Here is a 21,183-nt window from a genome sequence, read left to right as displayed (position 1 = left end):
ACACACAGAAGTGTGTGGAAACAGATTTTGGGCACAGGCAGAACCACACAAAGGGGCCAGAGCGATAGTACAGCAGGGAGGGGACTTGCCTTGAACGTGGCCGCCCCAGGTTTGATCCCCGGCACTGCCAGGAGTGATTCCTGAGTGCTTAGCCAGGAGTAAGCCCTGAGCATCGCCAGGATGGGGGGAAATGAAACATGCATGCAGAAGGTCTGAGTTCCCAGACGTGACGCTGATGCCGCTTTATAAAGTCTAGAGAGACCAGAGAGGGATGTTGTGTCCCAGCCCTCAAATGCCTGTGCTGGTTCTGCAGAATGACGAGTCAGAGTGGGGGGCCCGGGGAGCCAGGAAGGAGCTCAGGGGTCGGCCTCCGTCTAGGCCCGGAGTCCATCCCCACCTGCCTGCAGAGGCCAGCACAATCGGAGTCCTGCGCCCCGGGGGCTGGGGGCTCAGGACTCCCCACACACCCCCAGGACCTCACCCGGACATCAGCTCCTGCCCAGCTGCTGCGCCTTCTGTCCCAGCTACACCCTGAGCTGGGCCTGCCCCTCCTCATCCCGCCCTGGTCGCCCACTTCGGCCCTATTCCCCGGTAGACTGGCTCTGACCACTGCCCAAACCTCAGCTCCACCCCTAGCCCCGCCCCTAACCCCTGTCCTGCTCCTCCCTATCTCCCCGCCCCTAGTCCCAGACTTGCCTCCACCCCACATTTCAGGCGCCGCTCGGCTTCTCTGCAGACGGGAAGAGGGACTTTCTTCCCTCCAGGGACTGACCCCAATTCGGGAGCCGCCCAGTTGTGGGCAGGAGAGAGGGGAGCTGAGCTGGGGCCGCTCCAAGTCGCGGCCAGCAGAGGGCGCTGCAGCTCTGTGTGCCGGGGCCGACTGGGGCTGGGCCTGGGGCTGGCCCTGCCGCTGTCTTTCTCCTAAAAAGCCTCCGTCCTTCCTCGGGCGGGGGAGACATATTCCGGGTGTTAACTGCTGGTGCATACACGCCTCTGAAGATGTCTTCGAAAAAGTAAAACCAGCGTATCCAAACTGTGGCCTGGGAAGCACACTTAGAACGATGCTAAAGTGGGATTTGTCCCAGGCAGAACGAATCAAAGGGCAAACACTGAGTCATTCCAAGCTCAGGAAGAACTCAGGTAAGCTAAACCTACGAGACAACAGACAAGCGGCTTCATCCCAGGGGCACCCTGGGCTGCGGAGACTGGACAGAGAGGGTTCCGAGTGAGCGTGTGAGCTGAGCTTGGAGCTAATCGTGGTCCCAGGTATCATTACTTTAAACGGAGAAGTCCAGGGGTCAGAGTGCTACTACAGCGGGTGGGTTTGATTCCAGCACTCCATGTGGTCCCCCGAGCCCTGCTAGGGTTGATCCCTGAGCACAGAGCCAGGAGTCAGCCCTGAGCACTGCTGGTTGTGGCCCACCTACCAAAATAAATAAATATAAAAATGAAAGAGGGGGGGGGAAGTCCATGCTGGCATGCACACGTGGGCAGGACCTGAGAGCAGGCTACCTCCTCCTAAGGGCACTCTGCTCCAGCAAGGCTCAGGGAACCCTGTGGACAATGGGCGCAGTGGGCACCCCTGTGGGCACTACTTTCATCCAGCACAAGGAACTGGTTTCCTCTGCCTAGTGTCCACCTCACTCTCCATGTGGACGGGGAAGGGGCAGGAGGCCTGAATCCTGGCTGTGTCCACATGGGGCTTCAACCCATGGTAGCCTGTGTCTGGACCGGAGCTGCCGTGACCCCTGTTTCCTGCCCTCTCCTCCCCTGCCTTCCTGATGGCCAGTCTCAGGTGAAGAGAAATGCAACTCTTAGGAAGCTTGGTCACCCACCTTCTGGTCCCTTTTTTGATGGGGGGGAGCACACCCGGCAGTACTTAGAGCTTACTCCTGGCTCTGTGCTCAGGGGGTCACTCCTAGCAGAGCTTGGGGGACCATAGGCAGTGCCCAAATCAAAACAGAGTGTATGTGCAAGGCAAGTGCCCTATCCACTGGATTATCTCTTTGGTCTCTCTTTTCTTTCCTTTCCTTCTCTTTTCTTTTCTTTTCTTTTCTTTTCTTTTCTTTTCTTTTCTTTTCCTCTCTTTTCTTTTCACCCGGGTCAGCCTTATGCAACCACACTTGCTATGCTATCATTCTGGCCCTATGTTCTTTTTTTTTTTTTTTTTTTGCTTTTTGGGTCACATCCGGCGATGCACAGGGGTTACTCCTGGCTCTGCACTCAGGAATCACCCCTGGCGGTGCTCAGGGGACCATATGGGATGCTGGGAATCGAACCCGGGTCGGCCGCGTGCAAGGCAAACGCCCTACCCGCTATGCTATTGCTCCAGCCCCAATGTGTTCTTTATTCTTATTTATTTATCTATTTTTGCTTTTTTGAGTCACTCCTGGCAATGTTTAAAGGTTACTCCTGGCTCTGCACCTAGGAATCATTCCTGGCGGTGCTCAGGGGACCATATGAGATGCTGTGGATCAAACCTGGGTTGGCCGAGTGCAAGGCAAAAGTACCCACTGTGCTATCGCTCTAACCCTTCTTTTTTTTTTTTTTGTTAGAGTTTTGTTTGTTTTTTGAGGCTCACCAGAGCAGCAGAGCCCAGCTGTGAGTATGGCAGCAGTTGTGGAGTGTGGAGGTTGTTGGCAGCCAGGGCTCTGTTTGGGCGGGTGGTGGACTCACCCGCCCACCTCTGGGGTGCCCCGGGTGACTCAACCTGGCGCCGGGTCTGGAAGCATCCCTACCCCATTTTGGTTTCAAATTAATTTAAAATTTGTTATCCCACCCGGACATTCCCCTGTCGTTGATGTTTTAATGGCGGGGCTGCTCCCGGGCCTGGCTGAGTGCTCACTCATTCAGAGCTTGAGCTTGTCCCAACTTTGTTTCCTTTCAGGCAGTGCCTCTGAGATCCTTTTCCCCTCCAGGCCCCGTCAGGACCCTTTTCAGACACGTTTTCCTTGGACCTGATTGTCCTCCAGCAGAATTGTAATACAGAGAAAAAACAGTACAGCCCTAGAATTTCCTACCTGCAAAATCCCCTCTCCTCTCACACCCATACCTGACCTCCTGCGTACACACTTGCTCCTCGGGGCTCCAGGAACCAGGGCCGAGTTGAAGGTCTGGGTGGCCCTTCCTTTCAGCCTAGTCTTCATTTCTTTTACAGGGCAGACACTTCTTTTGGGGTGGGACTAGCAGTTGACCAGACCCAGTGATGCTCAGAGCTTACTCCTGGCTGTGTTCAGGGGTCAGTGCTGGCGGGCCCCACGGAATCTGGGTTGGCCTGTGCGAGACCAGCGCCATCCTCGCTGTACTCCACCTGCTGGCCCTGAACCGGTTCTCCTTCTGTGGGGTTTAAGTGTCCACAGTGAGAATGTGTGACTCGGTGAGCTCACACCCCCAGTGACTCCGCAGGATATCGCGGATGGTGTTTGATTCTTTCTTTAAAAAACACATCAGTGGGGGCTGGAGCGATAGCACAGCGGGTAGGGCATTTGCCTTGCAGGCGGCCGACCCAGGTTCGATTCCCAGCATCCCATTACACCTGGCGGTGGTCCCCTGAGCACCGCCAGGTGTAATTCCTGAGTGAAGAGCCAGGAGTAACCCCTGTGCATCACCGGGTGTGACCCAAAAAGAAAAAAACCACATCAGTGCTATACAGGAGTATCACAGCATCTGCACCACCAACATGCCCCAAGCACCCCACTCCGTCCTCCTGTCACCTCTCCTCCTCCCCATGACGGGGTTAACCACTCCCTAAGGCTAATCCTCAAGCGGTGATGAGGTAGTTGAGGGCTCAGGGAGACGACTGGGGTGTGGTGGGGGTGTGGGGCGGGCAGGTCTCTGAGGACACGCTTTGGGGTGGACCTTCTCTTGGACTCAGCCGCTCGCTGGGAGCACTGGGGGAAGCCATCACCCCCCCCTATTTGTTCCTGTCTCAGACCTATGGATAAAGCAGCCCTTCTAGCCTGCTGAGAGACGGCCCTAGATTTTCCTCTCCCTACCCCCTGTCCCAAAACAGAACCAAACAGAATGTTGGAAATCTCTCTCCCCAACCCTGCACTTGCTGACAGCAAGTGGTAAATTCTTCATTCTTGGCGCCAGCCTCTCCCTCAAACTCAGCCCTGAGGAATTCTTTAAAGATCAGCTGCCCAGACTGTGCTAAAGTCAGTTTATGATTATAAATATCCCGACTTGATAGCCAAGCTGATTCCAAAGTCGGCTAGGTGACCACAGATCTTTCCCACAAAGCCAGCCAGACGGCGTGGGCGGGAGAGGTGACACCCGGTGTTGCTGACCACGGCACAGCCAGCACCCAGGTGGGCGGGGGTGGGGGTAGCCAAGGCTTCCCCAGGACGGACCGTCTCCCAGAATCCCACAGCCCAGAGGCCCAGAGCACACCGGGTCTGGGGAGCCCAGATCCCAGGGAATCAGTGAATGCCGCTGGGCCACGGGCAGGGAGAGTCCACTTGGGGGAGAGAAGGATGAAGCGGGGAGGGGATCTGGGTTCATACCCTGGCTCCCTTGGGCCAGTTCCTTAGCCTCTCTGGGGTACACCTTGTGCAAACTGGGGGTGATAACACATGGGTCCAAGGTGGTGGGGATTAAATGAGATAATACACATGGAAGGACTTAATTTAGAGAACTGGCTATGCTCAATAAAGAATAACTACGGATCTAACCCCTAGGAGAGCATTCATCATGCTAATTCCCAGGAAGCACTGTGGCCTTCTCCCTCCCCTCCCCTTCCTTCCCTCCCCTTCCTTCCCTCTTCTCCCTTCCCTCTCTCCCATCACTTCCTCTTCATTCCTCTCTTTTCTCTCCTCCCCTTCCTCCTCTCCCCTCCCCTTCCCTCCTCTCTTCCATCCTCTTTCTCCTCCCTCCCTTCCTCTCCATCCCTCCCCTCCAGTCCCTTCCCTCTCTTCCGTTCAACTTCATTTCGATCTAGACAGCTCCTTGCCCAGCTCCTTCCCCCCTGTTTCCAGCTCTCCGAGCTTCCTAGAGTGTCTCCCCAGCCCTGGGGACCTGCCCCTGGGCTGCTGTGGGAAGGATTTACAACCAGGACCTCCTCTAGCCCCTCCCTGGCTGCTGGGTGCAGCCCTCTGCAGGAAGGTCACTTCTTGAGTCTCCGCCCCAGAATGTGGGTTGAACAGAGGAGGTCCTGGGAGGAGCAAATAAATACATCAAGTTTCCAGCTGGGGCTGGAGATAAGAGCTGGGGGGGGGGGGGAGGGAGCCTCCCCTCCTCCTCCTCACCCACCTCCGCCAGGGAAAACCTGCTTTCTAGCCTCTGAGAAGACTGCAAGGAGCGGGGAGGCGGAGGGGCTGCCTGCAGGAGGGGGCTGTGTGGAGACACTCGCCCTCAGATTGCATTTGGTAGGGACAGGTCTGGTGGACAAGAAAGTGACAAAGCATAGCCGGGTCCCCGCTGAGCTGGAGGGTGAGGAGAGATGATCAGCTCCAAGTGCGTGCTGGGAAACTGAGGCAGGAGGGGAGTGGTTTTCCTCTGGGTTGCATTGATGATCACGGAAGTACAGTCCCCAGTCTCTGGAACCCTGAGTATGACTGTCCCAGGCCAAGGGCATCAGAAGTGTCCAGCTTGCCTATGGACACGCCCCTCCACAGCAGGCCCCAACCCCGGAAGGACTCCTCCTGCCCCATCAGCTGCCCCGTGGAGGGGATCTTGCTGGGGGGCGGGGGGGGGGGGAAGGGTCAAGAATCCATGCTGTTGTCAGGTCTGCTTCTCCTGACACAGGGAACACAGTGGGGGGACGAGGGGGCTAATAGGGAGCCTCTGTCACCCAGAAACTCACAGCCAGCCAAGACAGTGGTGGCCACTGAGGATAGCCTGTCCTTGAGCCTCTCAGAAAAGAGCCCTGGACCCAGTCCCCACCTGCGTGGCTCTGTGAGCCAGAAAGTGCCCTGCCCCTCCGCCCTCCCCGCCCCAAGTGATGCCTGATGCCCTACCTCCTGGGCATGCAACCTGTGACTCCCTCCCGCTCTGTCCAAGGAAGTCTGGGCGTCCTGTCCCGAGACAGCCCCTCTGTGCTCTCAATGCTCTATGCCCATAGTGGGGCAAAGTCCAGGGAGTGATGCTGCCTGGGCTGGCTGGACCTGGGGGTGGCCCGAGTCCCCATGCAGCCTGCCTTGCCCTCTCCCTGTCCCTTCTCCCTTGCCACTTCTGTGTGCCACTTCTGCCTGCAGCTGCCTGCTCAGATACCTTTCCCTTCTGCTCCTCCATGACGAAGGGAGCATCTGAAGATGATGACGGTGGGGAGCTAGGGGCCCTGGGCAACTAAGACACTGGGAGAGTTGGGTGGGGTTCCCTTATATTCTGGTGAGAAGTTGCCCTCTGTCCCCAGGCCAGGACCCCTACAGAGAGCAGCCCTAGAAGTCCCCAGGAGGCCCCCAGAAGGTCCCCAAAAGTCCACGTCAGGCCCTGTTAGGCCCCAGGACCTTTAAACTCAAAGCATCTAGGAAGCATCTGGATAATTCCCTTTAGAATTTTCCATCTCGAGAGACTGGAGTGATAAGACAGCAGGTAGGGCATTTGCTTGCCTCTCATGCAGCCGACCCAGGCTCAATCCCCCTCATCCCATACGGTCCCCTAAGCACTGCCAGGAGAGCCAGGAGTAGGCCCTGAGCATCACCGGGTGTGACCCTCCCTCTGTTCCCCCCCCCACACACACACACCAGAAAGTAAAAGACCTTGGGCCAGAGCCACAATACCTGGGGTAGGGCGTTTGCCCTGCATGAAGCTGACCTGGGTGCAAAGCATCCTGTATGGTTACTCACACGCCACTAGGGGGATTTCTAAGTGCAGAGCTAGGAGTGACCCCTGAGTACTGCCAGGTGTGACCTGAAAAAAAAAATTAAGAACTTGCCATCTGGCCCCAGGTCAGGGCCCCGTGACACTTCACCCCTTATGTCTCACTGTGAGCACACACTGGCACTCCAGCCTCATAACAGCACACGGTAACGCTCCAGATGGTGACAGTCACCACGGAAGGCAGCGCAGAACCCCGCACGCTCAGGGAGAGGAGGCAGGAGCCCTGTGCTCTCCCAGGTCTGACCGGCCCGGGGAGGAAGGGAAAGGCTCTGAGGTGCCCCCCAGAGCTCTGAGTCAGGGCCGACACCTGAGTTCCGCTATGGCAGGGAGCATCTCTAGACTGTGCTCACTATGGCCTCTCTGAGAGAGCCTGGGGTCCCAGAGCAGGCAGGAGTGCCAGACCCGCGGGAAGTGTCTGGCCTCCTTCTGTTAGCTCCCCTCCACCCTGTCAGGGAGACCCCTGAGATACCCTGGGAAGGGGTTAACCCTAAGGATATTAGCCTCCGGGCCCCCTTCATCCCTCCTATCCTGCAAAGGGTCTCGAGGTCTGTTTGGAAGCAGGACTTCTTACCACAGGCCACTGAGGACAAGTTTGGGGTAGCTTGCTGTTTGGTGTGGGGGCAAGATACTGTCCCCAGGTCCCCTGAAGGCCACAGAGCTCTAGGAAGCCTCCCAGATGCCCCAGCTTACCCTCCAAGCTCCACTGGCTGGGAAGGAATGGAGCACTGGGCGGATGAGGACCCCTCTCCCCGTCTGTGCCCCGGGGCCTTCAGAGCACAGGGGGCGGGGGTGGCGGTGGCTGCGGATTGTCCCTCCTGCCTCACCCCCTGAGAGTAGGCGAGCAGGGACAGGTTCAGGTGTGAGGTCACACGGGAGCAGCCGTGTCTTCCAGAGAGACTCTCTCCCATCACTCCCGAAATAGCTCTGCATCCCGGCGCTGGCATTTGCTCGAGCAGATTTTCTTCCTTTCAAGAATTCTGTGAGAGCAGAGACTTCTCTGTGTTGTGTGCTTCTCTGTGTTGTGTGCTCCACCATGACCCGGTGACACACCTCAGCCCGGTCCCGGTCACGCTCAACCCAGTTCCAGCAGTACACTGAGGACAGAGGCTCTCCCGAGGGGGCATCTGCCAAGGCTCATTACACTTACTGCACTTTTGTTTCCATTCATGGTGACAGTGTTAGATTCCTCTGGCCATGCAGTTCCCCAGCTTTTTGATTTTATTCATTTTAAGGGGGCCTTCCCAAGGGTGCTCAGGGGGAACCCTGGGGGCATCTGGGCGAGTGTGGGCATCCAAGGATATGTGCTGCTTGGGCCCTGCAGGTTAGGGACACCCCCTCCCCCAAGGACACCCCCTTCCCAGCCCGTGCACACAACAGCCACCCCAGCTTCCAGCTGGATTCTTTTCCTTGTCTTTGTCTTTCTTTGCAGTGCTGGAGATGGAACTCGGGTCTCCTGCCTGCAAGGCTGAGCCCTACCCCCACTGCAACCCTTATATTTAAAGACGAGCTCTCTTTGGGGGGCGGGGCACACCTAGCTGTGCTCAGGGCTTACTTCTGGCTCTGCACTCAGGGATCATTCCTGGAGGGACTCACAGGACCCTGTGGAATGCCAGAGCTTGAACCAGGTCAAATGCATGCGAGGCAAGTACCCTACCCACTGTACTATTTCTCTGGCCTCCTAAAAGGGGATCTTTTTTTTTTTTTTTTGATCACACCCGGTGATGCACGGGGTTCTGCACTCAGGAATTACCCCTGGTGGTGCTCAGGGGACCATATGGGATGCTGGGAATCGAACCCGGGTCGGCTGCGTGCAAGGCAAACGCCCTACCCGCTGTGCTATTGCTCCAGCCCCTAAAGTGATTCTTCTATTATTATTACTATTATCATATTTTGAGCCATACCAGGCAGTGCTCGTGATTCACTCCTGGTTCTGTACTCAAGAATTACTCCTGAGTGGTCGGGGGACCACATGGGGTATTGGGGATTGAACCTGGGTCCGCCGTGTATCTTACCCACTGTATTATCTCTCCAGGCCCTGAAGTGACTCTTGAGATAGACTTCTCAATGTCCACTCAGGACTAGCTGGCTGAGCTGACCAGAGAGGCTTGGAGATGGGCATTCTAAGCCCAAGAAGGTGTACAGTTGGCAGTTTCACAAAGTCTCTTTGAAATTTAAAGTTTCCCTCATTCCTGATTTTTCACCCTTGCAAAGGTGGATCAGATTAGTTGTCAATCAGATCTAAGGAGAGGCTCTGGCTTCTAGGAAGAGAGCCAAGTGCCCCTCTCCCCCTGGTACCCCAGACTCAGCCAGAGCCTCCCAACAGCACGAATCTCTGGTGCCTGAGCTCCATCAACAGTGGCAGACAAGAAGGACAGAGAAACCCTAAGCCTGCTGTGTCACTGATCTTTCAGCATCATTGAGCTTTCTGCTTGTTGTATGATACAGTAATTTAAAACGCAGGGCTGGAACGATAGTACAGTGGGGAGGGCACTTGCCTTGCATGCAGCTGACTGGGTTGAATTCCCAGCATTCCATCTGATTCCCCCAAACAACAACAACCCCCAAATTCAAGCTCTTTGAGGAGACGAGGAAGGTCTTAGCAGCAAAAAGCTCCAGCCTAGCCAATGCAAGTTCTCAAGTTGAATGTCCTGATGCTGCCCACGTGCACCAGCCACAGTCCCCGCAGCCTAGGCTGAGACCCCATACCTGGCACACGAGCTTCAGCACACAGTAAGGGGTGCGAGCACCACAGCTAAAGAAGTGTGAGCACTGCGGCCTGGTGGGTGGACCCCACAAATGCGTGTGCAAAGATGACAATCCCAAGTGGGTGCTCACCAGCAAACACTGAGGACAAGTGTCTGAGTGAGTGTGTGAGAGGCCCCTGTCACTGCATAATCAACAGAACCCAAATGTGAATATGGAGGGAACTCCAGGATACAGATATTTTAATTATCTGTGTTGCAAATCATAATATGCATAAGAAGAGAGAAAGAGGGAAATTGTCTGCCATAGAGGTGGAGGGACGGAGACTTGGGGACATTGGTGGTAGAGAATGTGCACTGGTGGAGGGATGGGTGTTCGATCATTGTATGACTGAAACTTGAACGTGAAAGCCTTGTAACTGTATCTCACGGTGATTCAATAAAAAAAAAAAAGAGAGGGAGAGAGAGAACTCAGGTAGGTGGGGCTTTGTTCTGTACAGTGTGGTGACCCCCTCTTTCCCCTGCTCCCGGCATCCCTGGTGGGGCTGGCAGCCTGGGACGCTCCTTCTCAGGAGAACCCATCCTGCAGGGCTGGACACAATGGCAGCAAGGGCGGCCTACTCCAGGTTGGCGTTCCTCATCTTCTGTTTGTTTGTTCTTGGGCTGCACCCAGCAGTGCTCAGGCTCTGCACCCAGGGATCACTCCTGGTGATGCTCGGGGAACTGTATGGGATGCTGGAGATTGAACCCTGGTTGGCTGTGTGCAAGGCAAATGCCCTGTCTGCTGTACTATCATCCCGCCCCCAGGAGTTCCTCATCTTTAGCAAGACAAGCCCAGGCCCAGATAATTACCCGAGACCCCCGGAAGAGCTGTCATTAATTCTGACGGCAATAAAGGGCCTTGCCAGCAAGCTGCACTGATTTCAGGAAAGCACCGCGAGGAAGGTCGCGGATGGGATCCCAGATTATTAATAAGGCTGAGCTTCATCTGTGCCATTCTGGAGCCGCCTCCCCAGGGCCGCCGGCAAGCAGCCACAGGTTACTACTTTCCTCTAAAATCATCTGCATCTTTCCAGGGTGCAAGTGTGTATATGCGGATATATTGTTCTTCCCTAGAAAGTAATTAAAGTCACTTTGGCCATAAATACTTAAACAGATTGTGGTTTTAATTAAAAACTTCCACTACCGCAACAGATGCAGGTTCCTCTTCCCAACCAGGAAGGTGGGTGACATCTCTGGGACTAGAAACCTTCATAAACATTGTGATTTGGGGGTTCAGCAGATAGCACAGCAGGTGGGGTGCTTGCCTTGCATGCTGCTGACCTGAGTTTAATCCCTGGCACCACCTGGGATCCCCTGAGCACCATCAGACATGATCCCTAAGCGCAGAGCTAGGAACAAGCCCTCAGCACCACTGGGTATGAGCCCCAAGCCAAAATAATTTAAAAGGAATAGGGAATATGATTGCTGCCTAAGACATGAGATATTGGGGGTGGGGTGGGGTGAGGAGAGACATTTGAGGGGTAAGGTTCCCCGTGAGGGAGGCAAGACATAAGCATATAAGGTGTTGCAGGGGTATACCTCACCATACCTGTAACCAGCTGTGCAACACACACACACACACACACACACACACACACACACACACACGCGCCACCTAGGATCATGTCTATGAATGCCAGGGACTAAATGCTTTATAGGCATTGACTCTAAGGCTCATGGGAACCTAATCAAATGGACTTTGTATCATGCCTTGCCCCTAAGGCACAGACTGGTTAAATAACTTGGCCAAGGTCACACAACTAATACATGACAGAGTCTGGTGCTAGAACTTTCCTTCCAACCACTATGGAGAGTATGAGGGGGAGGAAAGGGCAGGCGGCAGGGAGCTAATAAATAAATTAACATCCCAGAGATGTGAAATAGGTAGCAAAAATAGTTTCTTGCTGGAATGATGGAAACACTGTGCGAATGTATGGGGCGGGCGAGAGGAAGGGGTCCAATGTGGTGGCTGGGGGCCTGAGCCATAGTACAATGGTTAGGGTGTTTGTACTTGCATGTGGCCAGCCTAGGTTTCATCCCCAGCACCCCATGTGGTCTCTAGAGTGCTGCCAGGAATAATCCTGAGTGCAGAGCCAGGAATAAGCCCTAAGCATTGCTGGGTGTGACTCCAAAACAAACAACAACAACAAAAGAATCAGGGTGGCTGGTTGGGGGCAGCAGCAGTGAGGGCTCCTGGGGAAGCTGCTATGCTTACTGGGATATCTGAGGACCTATTCAGTTCTGGCTCGCTTACTCTGACCCTCCCCCACTCCCCAAGCCCACGAGTCACTGGAATGCCAAGCCAAATGCAAGGACATGTACAACTAGAGCAGGCTCATTCATAGAGTGTCATGTGTAAACATTGGATTCAACACCCATTACTTCCAACCTCACATGTTTTTCTTTCTCCCTCTTAGGTATAATATATATATAAAGATATGTATATTTCAAATCTCAAACATTTCACAGACTCCCACTGGCTGCTATGGGTAACCACACAGGGAAGGGAGTGCAAGATGTAGGGGAAGGAAAGGTAGACAGACCGCATTACTCCCAGGGACAGAGTGACAGCACAGCGGGCAGAGCGTTTGCTTTGGATAGGCAGACCCAGGTTGGATTCCCGGCATCCCAGATGGTGCTCCTGGTCCCGCCAGGAGTGATCGCTGAGCGCAGAGCCAAGGAAAAAGCCATGAGCGCGGTAGGGTGTGCCTCCCCTTGCACCCCATAAAAAGCGCATTTGTCAATTATGGTTCTCGCTGAGCGGGGTGCCCAGGCTGTTCTGGGCACTGGAAACACAATGGACTACGAACCCGACGCGGTGCCCAGTTTGGGCCACAGGAGGGGACACGGTCAAGATAGAGATGGGAGGAAAGCTCCGAAGTCTAGTTTAGGCGGCTCTGCCAGAGCCCTGACTCCCGCAGCCATTGCCCCGAACTCTGCGCCCGACGGATGGGGTCCAGCAGGGGGCGCGCGCGAACCGGGCCCGAGCCCCGGAGTCTCCCCATCCCGGGGATGCGGAGCACAGGAGTCCACCCGGTATCAACCCACCGCGCCGCCCGCACCTTCTGGGTTAGAGGTCGCGCAGCAAAGAGCTGCCCCGTAGATCAGGTCTCCCCGCCTAGGTCTGCTTAGAACCAGAACTTCGGCCCGGTCCAAAATCCTTCTCGTGGATTCTACGCGTGCATGCCCAAAGGGGCGGCGTCCTGGAACCTTGGATCCCTCCTCTCCCCGCGCCAACTTCCACACACCTGATTAGGAGCCTGTTTCTTTAACGATCAAAGACGTGGGCGGCGGGGGTGGACTCTCCGCTCGCGGCTCCCCAGCCCTTCGCTAACTGCACCGTTATTAACATTATAAACATCAAACCGGCTCCTGCGCGCGGGCGAGCGCTCAGTCTCGTCGGAGCGGAGCTCTAAGGCGCGTGCGGAGCCGCGGCTGCCACCCCGGGCTCTGGCGGACTCCGTCGGGGTGACTGGCGCGGCTGTCTGCCGGGGCGGTCCCGGGCGGCGCGGGGCCCAAGGAGGGGGTAAGCGCTGTCTTTCCTGCCGGGCGGAGTCGGGGAACAAAAGCGTTCGCGGCGAGCAGGCGGGCGCCGCGGGGGTCCGAGTGGCCGTGCATCCCTCCCCGAGCCGGGACTTCACCCGGTTCCTGCATCCCCGGCAAGGAAACTAGGAAGAGGGTTTTAGGTCCCCCCACCCCCTTGTCTTCAGATCTGGAGGTTGCTGGCATACAGGAGCCGCTGGTTCCTGCGGCCAGAGACACTGTCCTCCCCCCCCACCTCCCCCAGAGCGAGGAAGCCCATTCTCCTTACACTCCCAATCTCTGATTTCATTTAGACCCCCATTCTCTAAGTAGTCCCTGCGTAACCACCTCGCGGTCCTGCTTCTGGTCCTCCTCCTCGCCACAAGCAGAAAGAGAACCAGAAAACTAGGTGTGGGGGACCCAAGTGCACCGCGCCTCCCCGCCCCGCGCTCCTCCCCTTGCCGGGGAAGATCCCAGGGACCAACTCGCCATCCTCCAGGTCGCATCTCCCGCCACCCCAAATCCCTCTTCTCTGGCTATAGCTCCCCAGAACCAATCCCCCACCCCCAGAGCATTTCCTGGAGAACAGAGAACAGCCTCCCTCCCCCTATTCTGCAGACAAAGAGGGGCGCGCGGGCCACCTCTCTACTCCCCAGCCCTGCAGGGCCTGAGGGACTCGCACCCTCACTCGCCGCCCCGCTCCCGTTCCCCCACCGTGGGCTCAACGCGCGCGCACCCTCTGCGCTCCTCGGAGCCACCTCGCCCTGCGGGACGCCTGTGCAGATTGCGTGCGCGGGGCAGACGGCCGACCCCCGCGGGCCGCGTCAAGTTCCCAATTCTGGGCTGCGCGCGGGGCGTCGGTCGCGGCCCGCTGCGCGCCCGGGAGCCACCGCAGGGGTGGAAGAGGGAGCCCGCGGCGCGCCGAGTCTGCGTGCGCAGTCGGTTCATATTTAATTTACAAAGGAGCCTCCGAATCCGGGTCGGGTGTTCTCTTTAGAAGCGGCGCTCCTGGCCCGCCTGGCCTCCACCAGCTCATTAAAATGCTCCACACTCAAATCCAGTGATTGATCGCTGCTGAGGACCACAGCCCGCGCATCGACCCACCGCCAGAGACCCCCAAGGCCCTGGTGAAGGCTGGGGGACCCATAGCCCCCTACCCCCCAGTGAGGTGTCTGGGAAGAAGGCTGTTGTGAGCCGGTATTTCTTCCCCAATTCCAGCCTGCGACTCCGGGCTCCAGGGCAGCCGTGGGCAGTACCGCGGGGGTAGGAGCCGGGTTTTAGCCAAACACCTCGACAACCAGGCGCCTCCACCTCCTCCACGCTGAAGGGAAATGTCGGGAGTCGCGGGGGGGGGGGGCGGGGGGAGGAAGGGGGCGGGAGGGGGCACCGCACCCACCGCGCATTGGAGTCTGCCAAGGCGGCTGTGGGGTGAGGGTGTGAGACAGCAAGCAGTGTGGATGTTTTGAGGAGTAGGGGTGAGGTTGCTGGTGCGTTTGCTTGAGAAGCTGCGAAGGTTCTCAAGGGAGGAGGAGGACGACCAGGAGGAGGAGGAGGAGAAGGAGGAGACAGAGATGCACAGGCCTTGCGTCCCAGTCGTCGGTGGTCCAAAGGAGAGGTTTTGTAACCATTCCTTCCTCTGCAGCGGCCCTGACCACCCGCCTCCAGGAATGGCTGGGGCGAGTCCAGGTGGGGCCCCTGAAAGCAGAGGTGGATACTTGTGAGCTCCGCGCTTGGGGAAGAGAGAAGTGGCTTCCAGCTCTGGTTGAGCCACATAAAGACCCAGAGGCAGTTGCTTGTTAAACAGGGGGTCTGGGAGGGGACTCATGCTTTCGAGGTAGGACTGGAGGAATGGGAGTGAAGGGTGGGCGGTGGGAGAGACCAGGCTCAGATTAAGTGGGGTGGGGGGAAGCAGGGAGGGCTAGGCGCTCTGCTAACACTATCAATTATGCATCGTGTTGAACGTGGCTTGGGGAGGAGGAAGCCGCTGGGGGAGGTGGTGGGGAGGGTGGTACAGAGGGGGAAGACCTGCCCGCACCAGCCAGGCTTCGAGAAGCCCTACTCGTCCCTCTGGGTGTCTGTCTGCGCCACCTCCCGAATTTGGGGGCTGGTGGGGGGAAGAGGAGAGTTTAATCGCAGGGACACACCCCCTTCTGCCACGCACCGTTCTGTTCCTTCCCCCCAATTCCTCAAAGATGGGTTATTTCACAGGTTGCAGGGCGTGAAAGGCACCTCGCATCCAATTAGCAGCGAAGCTCGGGGCCCTGGCGAGACCCGCACTGGAAGGTGAGGGCACATGACTGTGGGGGGGGGCGCAGGGGTGGGGGTGGCGCAGAAGACTCGGCTTCTGCCATGCTGGGGTCCTTCTAAGCTGAGGAGCCAGTGCCGGGAGGGCTCGAGGGTCCGTCTGCATCTGTGCGAATGTGTTTGGACCTGGGGACATTGTGATGGCAGGTGACAATGTGCAAGCGGCGGTGTCAGCAGATAGGGAGGGGCGGGGGAGTGGAGGAGGGCAGTGGCGTGGCAGCGTCCTTGGGCCCCAGCTGTTCGGGCCACGGGCGAGTCTCTGTGGCTTTAACCCAAGTCGCTGATGCGGGAGGGGGAGAGGCCATGCGCGCCCCTGGTGAGCCCGGGGGCGCGCGCGCGCACGAGCGCTCCTCGGTCTGCAGCCAGCGAGGCGTGGGGGGTAACAGAGGAGAGAGGAATCGGACCTGAGGGTCAGGGGAGGTCCCCAACTTCCCATTCTCTTTCTCTGCTGCCCACCACCCCATCGTCTTCCCCACAGCTGCAGCAACAGATGTGGAAAGTGATCAGGGCTTCTCGTCCTGCCCTGCGACCTCAAGTCTGGAGAAGAGGCGTCAGAGCCAGGACCGCGCGCCCGGAGGCTGCGAGCAGCGTAAGCTGGGACAGAGCCCAAGACCTGGGCGAGAGTTGATTCCGCCTCGGGTGCCCGGCCCCTCCGCGGCGCCGTCTGGGCGAGCCCCTCCGGAGCCAGGCGGAGTGGGGGACCCGGATTCCCAGAGAGTGCGTGTGGGAGGGGCTCTTCTGAACCCTCCGGGCACCCGAGGTGGGAGCTGGTGTCTGTATGGATATATTTGTGTCTTGGGGATAAAGTGTTTTTGTTTGTTGTTGGCGGGGAGGCATTTGGGTATGATTCGGGGTGGCGGGAAGAGGGACAAATTATTGAGACTTCTCCTTGTTTACCTAATAGTCACCCAATAACCTGTTGGGTAGGGACCTGTCTCCACCCCAGGAAGATGGTTGGACTCTGAGGGACCCTATTTGGGGGAAGGTGCTGAAGGATCACTCTCCCCCTTATTCCCTGGAGGGAGCCACAGCCCAGGCAGGCAGCTTGAGAAAAAGAGCTGTGTGAGAGCCAGAGAGAGGCTGGGAACCTGGTTTTCAGGATCCCATCCACGGGTTCACAGAGCCAGACAGGACTGGGCGCACTGCACCCCTCCTGTAGGTGGGTCCGTTAGTGTGAGGATTTGTGACCTTGTGTCTGTCAGCTCTCACAAAGAACAGGAAGGCGCTTTGCCGTGGTGGAAATGGCTATACAAATGCGGGAGTTCAGCCTGGAGAACAATGAGGTTTCCCAGGGATACTGTGTCTGATGTCTGGGTGCCCATGAGTGCTGCAGAACTCCAAACTTCCTAACTTCCTGTGGAAGTGGTTGGTTGGACAGCCGAGCCCCGCTCGCTTGTGGGCGCAGGTGGCAGTGCCTTGCACGGGACAAAGAGTTAGCAGCAGTGCCACCAATTGTGAACCAACACTCCCTGTCGGTGTGGCTCGTCATGTGATCAATGAAGGTTTGGAAGCGGAGGCAGGCGTGGGCTTAGAACCCAGGGCAGACCAGTCAGTGGCCAAGCCTATGCAGGGGCCAGAGCCAAGGTGAGAGGCTAGAAGGAAGGAAAGGAGTGAGGCCCCGGGTGGGCGCTGGGGAAGAAATCTAGAGCCAGAGACAAGGGAGGCTGGGGGGGGGGAGGAGGGGGAGGGGGAGAGGCGTACATGGAACCGGAGAGCTTTTATTAATTCCCGCTTAAGAAAGGCCCCTGTGCGGGGCTGGAGCAATAGCACAGCAGGTAGGGCGCTTGCCTTGCACGCTGACCCGGGTTAGAATCCCAGCATCCCATATGGTCTCCTGAGCACCGTCAGGAGAGATTCCTGAGTGCATGAGCCAGGAGTAACCCCTGTGCATCGCCAGGTGTGACCCAAAAACCAGAAAAAGAAAAAAAAAGGCCCCTGTGCGGAGCTGAAAGTGGCCCTAGCCCCTCAGCCTGCCCCAGAGGAAGCATGGGTAGTGGGGGCGAGGAGCCAGCTTCTCCCCCCTTCTCCCACCCCTTTCTTTTTTCTGTAGGTGCCGAGATGGCGCCCCTGTGGGCCGCGTTGTGGGTCTGGGCGCTCTTAGGCGTGGCGGGAGCGTGCCCGGAGCCGTGCGCCTGCGTGGACAAGTATGCGCACCAGTTCGCCGACTGCGCCTACAAGGAGCTGCGCGAGGTGCCCGAAGGACTGCCCGCCAACGTGACCACGCTTAGTCTGTCGGCCAACAAGATCGCCGTGCTCCGGCGCGGGGCCTTCGCCGACGTCACGCAGGTCACGTCCCTGTGGCTGGCGCACAATGAGGTGCGCACCGTCGAACCGGGCGCGCTGGCCGTGCTCAGTCAGCTCAAGAACCTCGACCTGAGCCACAACCTCATCTCCAGCTTCCCGTGGAGCGACCTGCGGAACCTGAGCGCGCTGCAGCTGCTCAAAATGAACCACAACCGCTTAGGCTCGCTGCCCCGGGACGCCCTTGTCTCCCTGCCGGACCTGCGCTCCCTGCGCATCAACAACAACCGCCTGCGCACCCTGGCACCAGGCACCTTCGACGCGCTCAGCGCGCTCTCGCACCTGCAGCTCTATCACAACCCCTTCCACTGTGGCTGCAGCCTCTTGTGGCTGCAGGCCTGGGCCGCGAGCACCCGGGTCTCCTTACCCGAGCCCGACTCCATTGCGTGCGCCTCGCCTCCTGCGTTGCAGGGGGTACCGGTGCACCGCCTACCCGCCCTGTCTTGCGTGCCGCCCAGCGTGCGTCTAAGTGCCGAGCCCCCGCTGGAGGCTCCCGGCAGCCCCCTGCGTGCGGGCCTGGCATTCATGCTCCACTGCATGGCCGAAGGACACCCCGCGCCCCGCCTGCAGTGGGAATTGCAGATCCCCGGCGGCACGGTGGTCTTGGAGCCGCCGTTCCAGGGCGGGGAGGATGGAGGAGACGCGGCAGAAGACACAGAGGGGGAAGTGGACAGCGATGGACCCACGCAGACCCAAGCCCCAACCCCTACGCCAGGACCCGCTTGGCCCGCACCGCCAGCTACCCCGCGCTTCCAGGTTCTCACAAATGGCTCCTTGCTGGTGCCAGTCCTGAGTACCAAGGAGGCGGGTGTCTACACGTGCCGGGCGCGCAATGAGCTGGGCTCCAACTCCACGTCGGTTCGGGTGACGGTGACTGCGGCCGGGCCCCCCAAGCACGCCCCTGGTGCAGGGGGAGGCCCCAATGGTCAGACGCCTACCTCTGAGCGCAAGTCTGCAGCCAAGGGCCGAGGCAACAGCGTCTTACCCTCCAAACCCGAGGGCAAAATCAAAGGTCAGGGCTTGGCCCGGGTCAGCGTCCTCGGGGATACCGGGATGGGGCTGGAGGAAGAGGCCGGCGAGGAGGAGGAGGCAGTGGCAGAGGACAACCAGGTCTCTGCCGACCCGATGGAGGAGCAGCGCTGCGGCCGCGGGGACCCCTCGCGGTACGTGTCCAATCACGCGTTCAACCAGAGCGCGGAGCTCAAGCCGCACGTCTTTGAGCTGGGCGTCATCGCTCTGGACGTGGCGGAGCGCGAGGCGCGGGTGCAGCTGACGCCGCTGGCGGCTCGCTGGGGCGCTACGGCGGCGGGGGCAGCTGGGCGACCTGGCCGGCGACCCCTGCGCCTGCTCTACCTGTGCCCGGCGGGAGGCGGCGCGGCCGTGCAGTGGTCCCGGGTAGAGGAGGGCGTCAACGCGTATTGGTTCCGGGGCCTGCGTCCCGGCACCAACTACTCGGTGTGCCTGGCGCTGGCGGGCGAGGCCTGCCACGTGCAGGTGGTGTTCGCCACCAAGAAGGAGCTGCCCTCGCTGCTTGTCATCGTGGCGGTGAGCGTGTTCCTGCTGGTGCTGGCCACCGTGCCCCTGCTGGGCGCCGCGTGCTGCCACCTGCTGGCCAAACACCCGGGCAAGCCCTATCGTCTCATCCTGCGGCCGCAGGCCCCCGACCCCATGCAGAAGCGTATCGCCGCCGACTTCGACCCGCGGGCCTCCTACCTGGAGTCGGAGAAGAGCTACCCGGCCGGCGACGGCGACAACGGCGAGGCGGGTGCCGAGGAGCCCGAGGAAGAGGCCCCCGGAGAGGGTCTGGACGAAGACGCGGAGCCCGGGGACGCGGGTGGGCATTTGCCGCGGGAGGAGAGCCTGGCCGCCTGCTCACTGGCCGAGTGCCAGTCCAAGGCCAACCCGGAGGAGTTCGAGGCGGGCTCCGAGTACAGTGACCGGCTGCCCCTGGGGGCCGAGGCGGTCAACATAGCCCCGGAGATCAACGGCAACTATAGGCAGACCGCGGGCTGAAGCGCCAGCACAGGCGCCCGTTCCGCCTCTCCCGGGGGCAGAAGCCGCAGGCTGGCTGGATTTATGCCCTCCCCACCCCCACCTTCACTCGTACTTTGCCCCACCCACCCCCACTTGGACTATTGGGGGCGTCTAGTGGGGATTGTCCCCCCCCCTTGTCCTTGCGGGTGGAGTTCTGCCGCAAGGCCAGGCACAGTCCCCACCTTCCTCCCGTCCTCATCACCCACTGATTGTGAAGCGAGCCCCCTGCCCCCACCCCTGTCACTGTTCTTTGCAAAATGCGCCCTGCCCCACCGTGGACCCCCGGGCCAGAGGAAACAGGAGACGAGGTTAGAAGCATCTGGGGGTATTTCTGTGGCTCGGCGCCCCCTCAGATGTCCCTTGAGTCCCCGTTGCCTGCACATCCCCCCACCCCCTTGACTCTCTCTCTCTGCCCTTTTCTTCACGCCCGATCGGGGATCCTCTGGCAGTTTCCTCGATGTCTGCGTCAAAGCCCCTTCCTAATTCGAACCTGCGCCCCCACTCCACCCCTCTGCGAGCTGACCCGCTGGAGCACAGCGAGCGCCCTGGGCGCTTCTCCGTTGCGCGCTCTGATTTTCCTATTTTCGTTGTTTCCAAAGACAGCGACACCCTGGGTCTGGTGCTAACACTCCCCGGGCTGGGGGTGGGAACCCGGGGAGGGGGCGTTCGCCTCCCGTGCTCCCCGCCTCCTTTCTTACAACGGAACCGCACGCCTGGGATCTGCCGGGAGCGCGCTCAGGCGGGGGTGGGGGCGGGGGGCTTTCGCCTTTCTGCGGGTGGGTGCGGCGCCCTGGACAGCTCGGCCGGCCTCGGCGACTGCGGGACCGGGGTGGGGTGTGGATGGAGGTGGGGTGGGGAGGCCGACCGAGATCTGTAGTTCGCACAAAGCCTGCGGGTGGGTGCGGGTCGAGAAAACGCCCGCGGTGGGTGGGGGGTGGGGCTCATCTCCCCGAAACACCCTTCGGTGGGAATAGTGGCGGGACGTGTAGTCGTAGACGGGCGAGTTCCCTAGGAGAAATGTCTGTGTCGTGTAGGTGTGGCCGTGTAGTGGGGGGCGGGGGAAGGGCCACAGGCCCGGGTCTTTTTTCATTCTTGAAGGAAAGCGTCTGGGATGGGGTGGAGGGTGGGGGTGGGGTTCAGGGTTCGGGACAAACCAGCCCTGTACATGAAGCGCAGCACAAATGCGGGCGGGGGCGGGCGCAGCACCCCCTCCGGAGCCCGCGCCCTTTTCTAAACCCCTGTACATGGAAACAGTCAATAAAAGGATTGATTTGAATGGGGCTTGGCGACTCTGGTTGGCTTTGGGAGGAGATGGGAGTGGAGGGGTGGGGCGTGAAGGGAACGCACAGGGAAGGAGCCCCTCGGACTCTCCAGGCGGGGACAGTCCTTTGTGTGATGGAAGGCCGTCTGGAGGCCAGTTGGAGGGGCTCCTTCCTGGCTTGGGAGCACTAATGGGTGT

At 59.1% G+C, this 21,183-nt stretch overlaps 1 protein-coding gene across 6 annotated transcripts; it reads left to right on the top strand.

Moving 5' to 3' along the window:
* Window positions 1-12,883: 12,883 nt before the first annotated feature.
* Window positions 12,884-20,875, top strand: ISLR2 (immunoglobulin superfamily containing leucine rich repeat 2). Of its 6 annotated transcripts, none has more exons than XM_055132822.1 (4): window positions 12,884-13,089; window positions 15,294-15,368; window positions 15,868-15,978; window positions 17,440-20,869. In XM_055132822.1, exon 4 carries the CDS (start codon window positions 17,448-17,450, stop codon window positions 19,701-19,703), a length of 2,256 nt encoding a protein of 751 aa, XP_054988797.1. In that variant the 5' UTR covers window positions 12,884-13,089; window positions 15,294-15,368; window positions 15,868-15,978; window positions 17,440-17,447; the 3' UTR covers window positions 19,704-20,869. The 6 variants fall into 6 exon arrangements, with proteins under 6 accessions (XP_054988797.1, XP_054988798.1, XP_054988800.1 ...); XM_055132823.1 differs by lacking the exon at window positions 12,884-13,089 and adding an exon at window positions 14,545-14,771; XM_055132825.1 differs by lacking the exon at window positions 12,884-13,089 and adding an exon at window positions 14,899-14,919.
* Window positions 20,876-21,183: the final 308 nt, after the last annotated feature.

The sequence above is a fragment of the Sorex araneus genome, chromosome 3 (assembly GCF_027595985.1).
Source record: "Sorex araneus isolate mSorAra2 chromosome 3, mSorAra2.pri, whole genome shotgun sequence".
In the NCBI taxonomy this organism is placed as follows: domain Eukaryota; kingdom Metazoa; phylum Chordata; class Mammalia; order Eulipotyphla; family Soricidae; genus Sorex; species Sorex araneus.
Note: the sequence above shows the minus strand (reverse complement) of the source record. Positions and strands in the feature narration are given on the sequence as shown.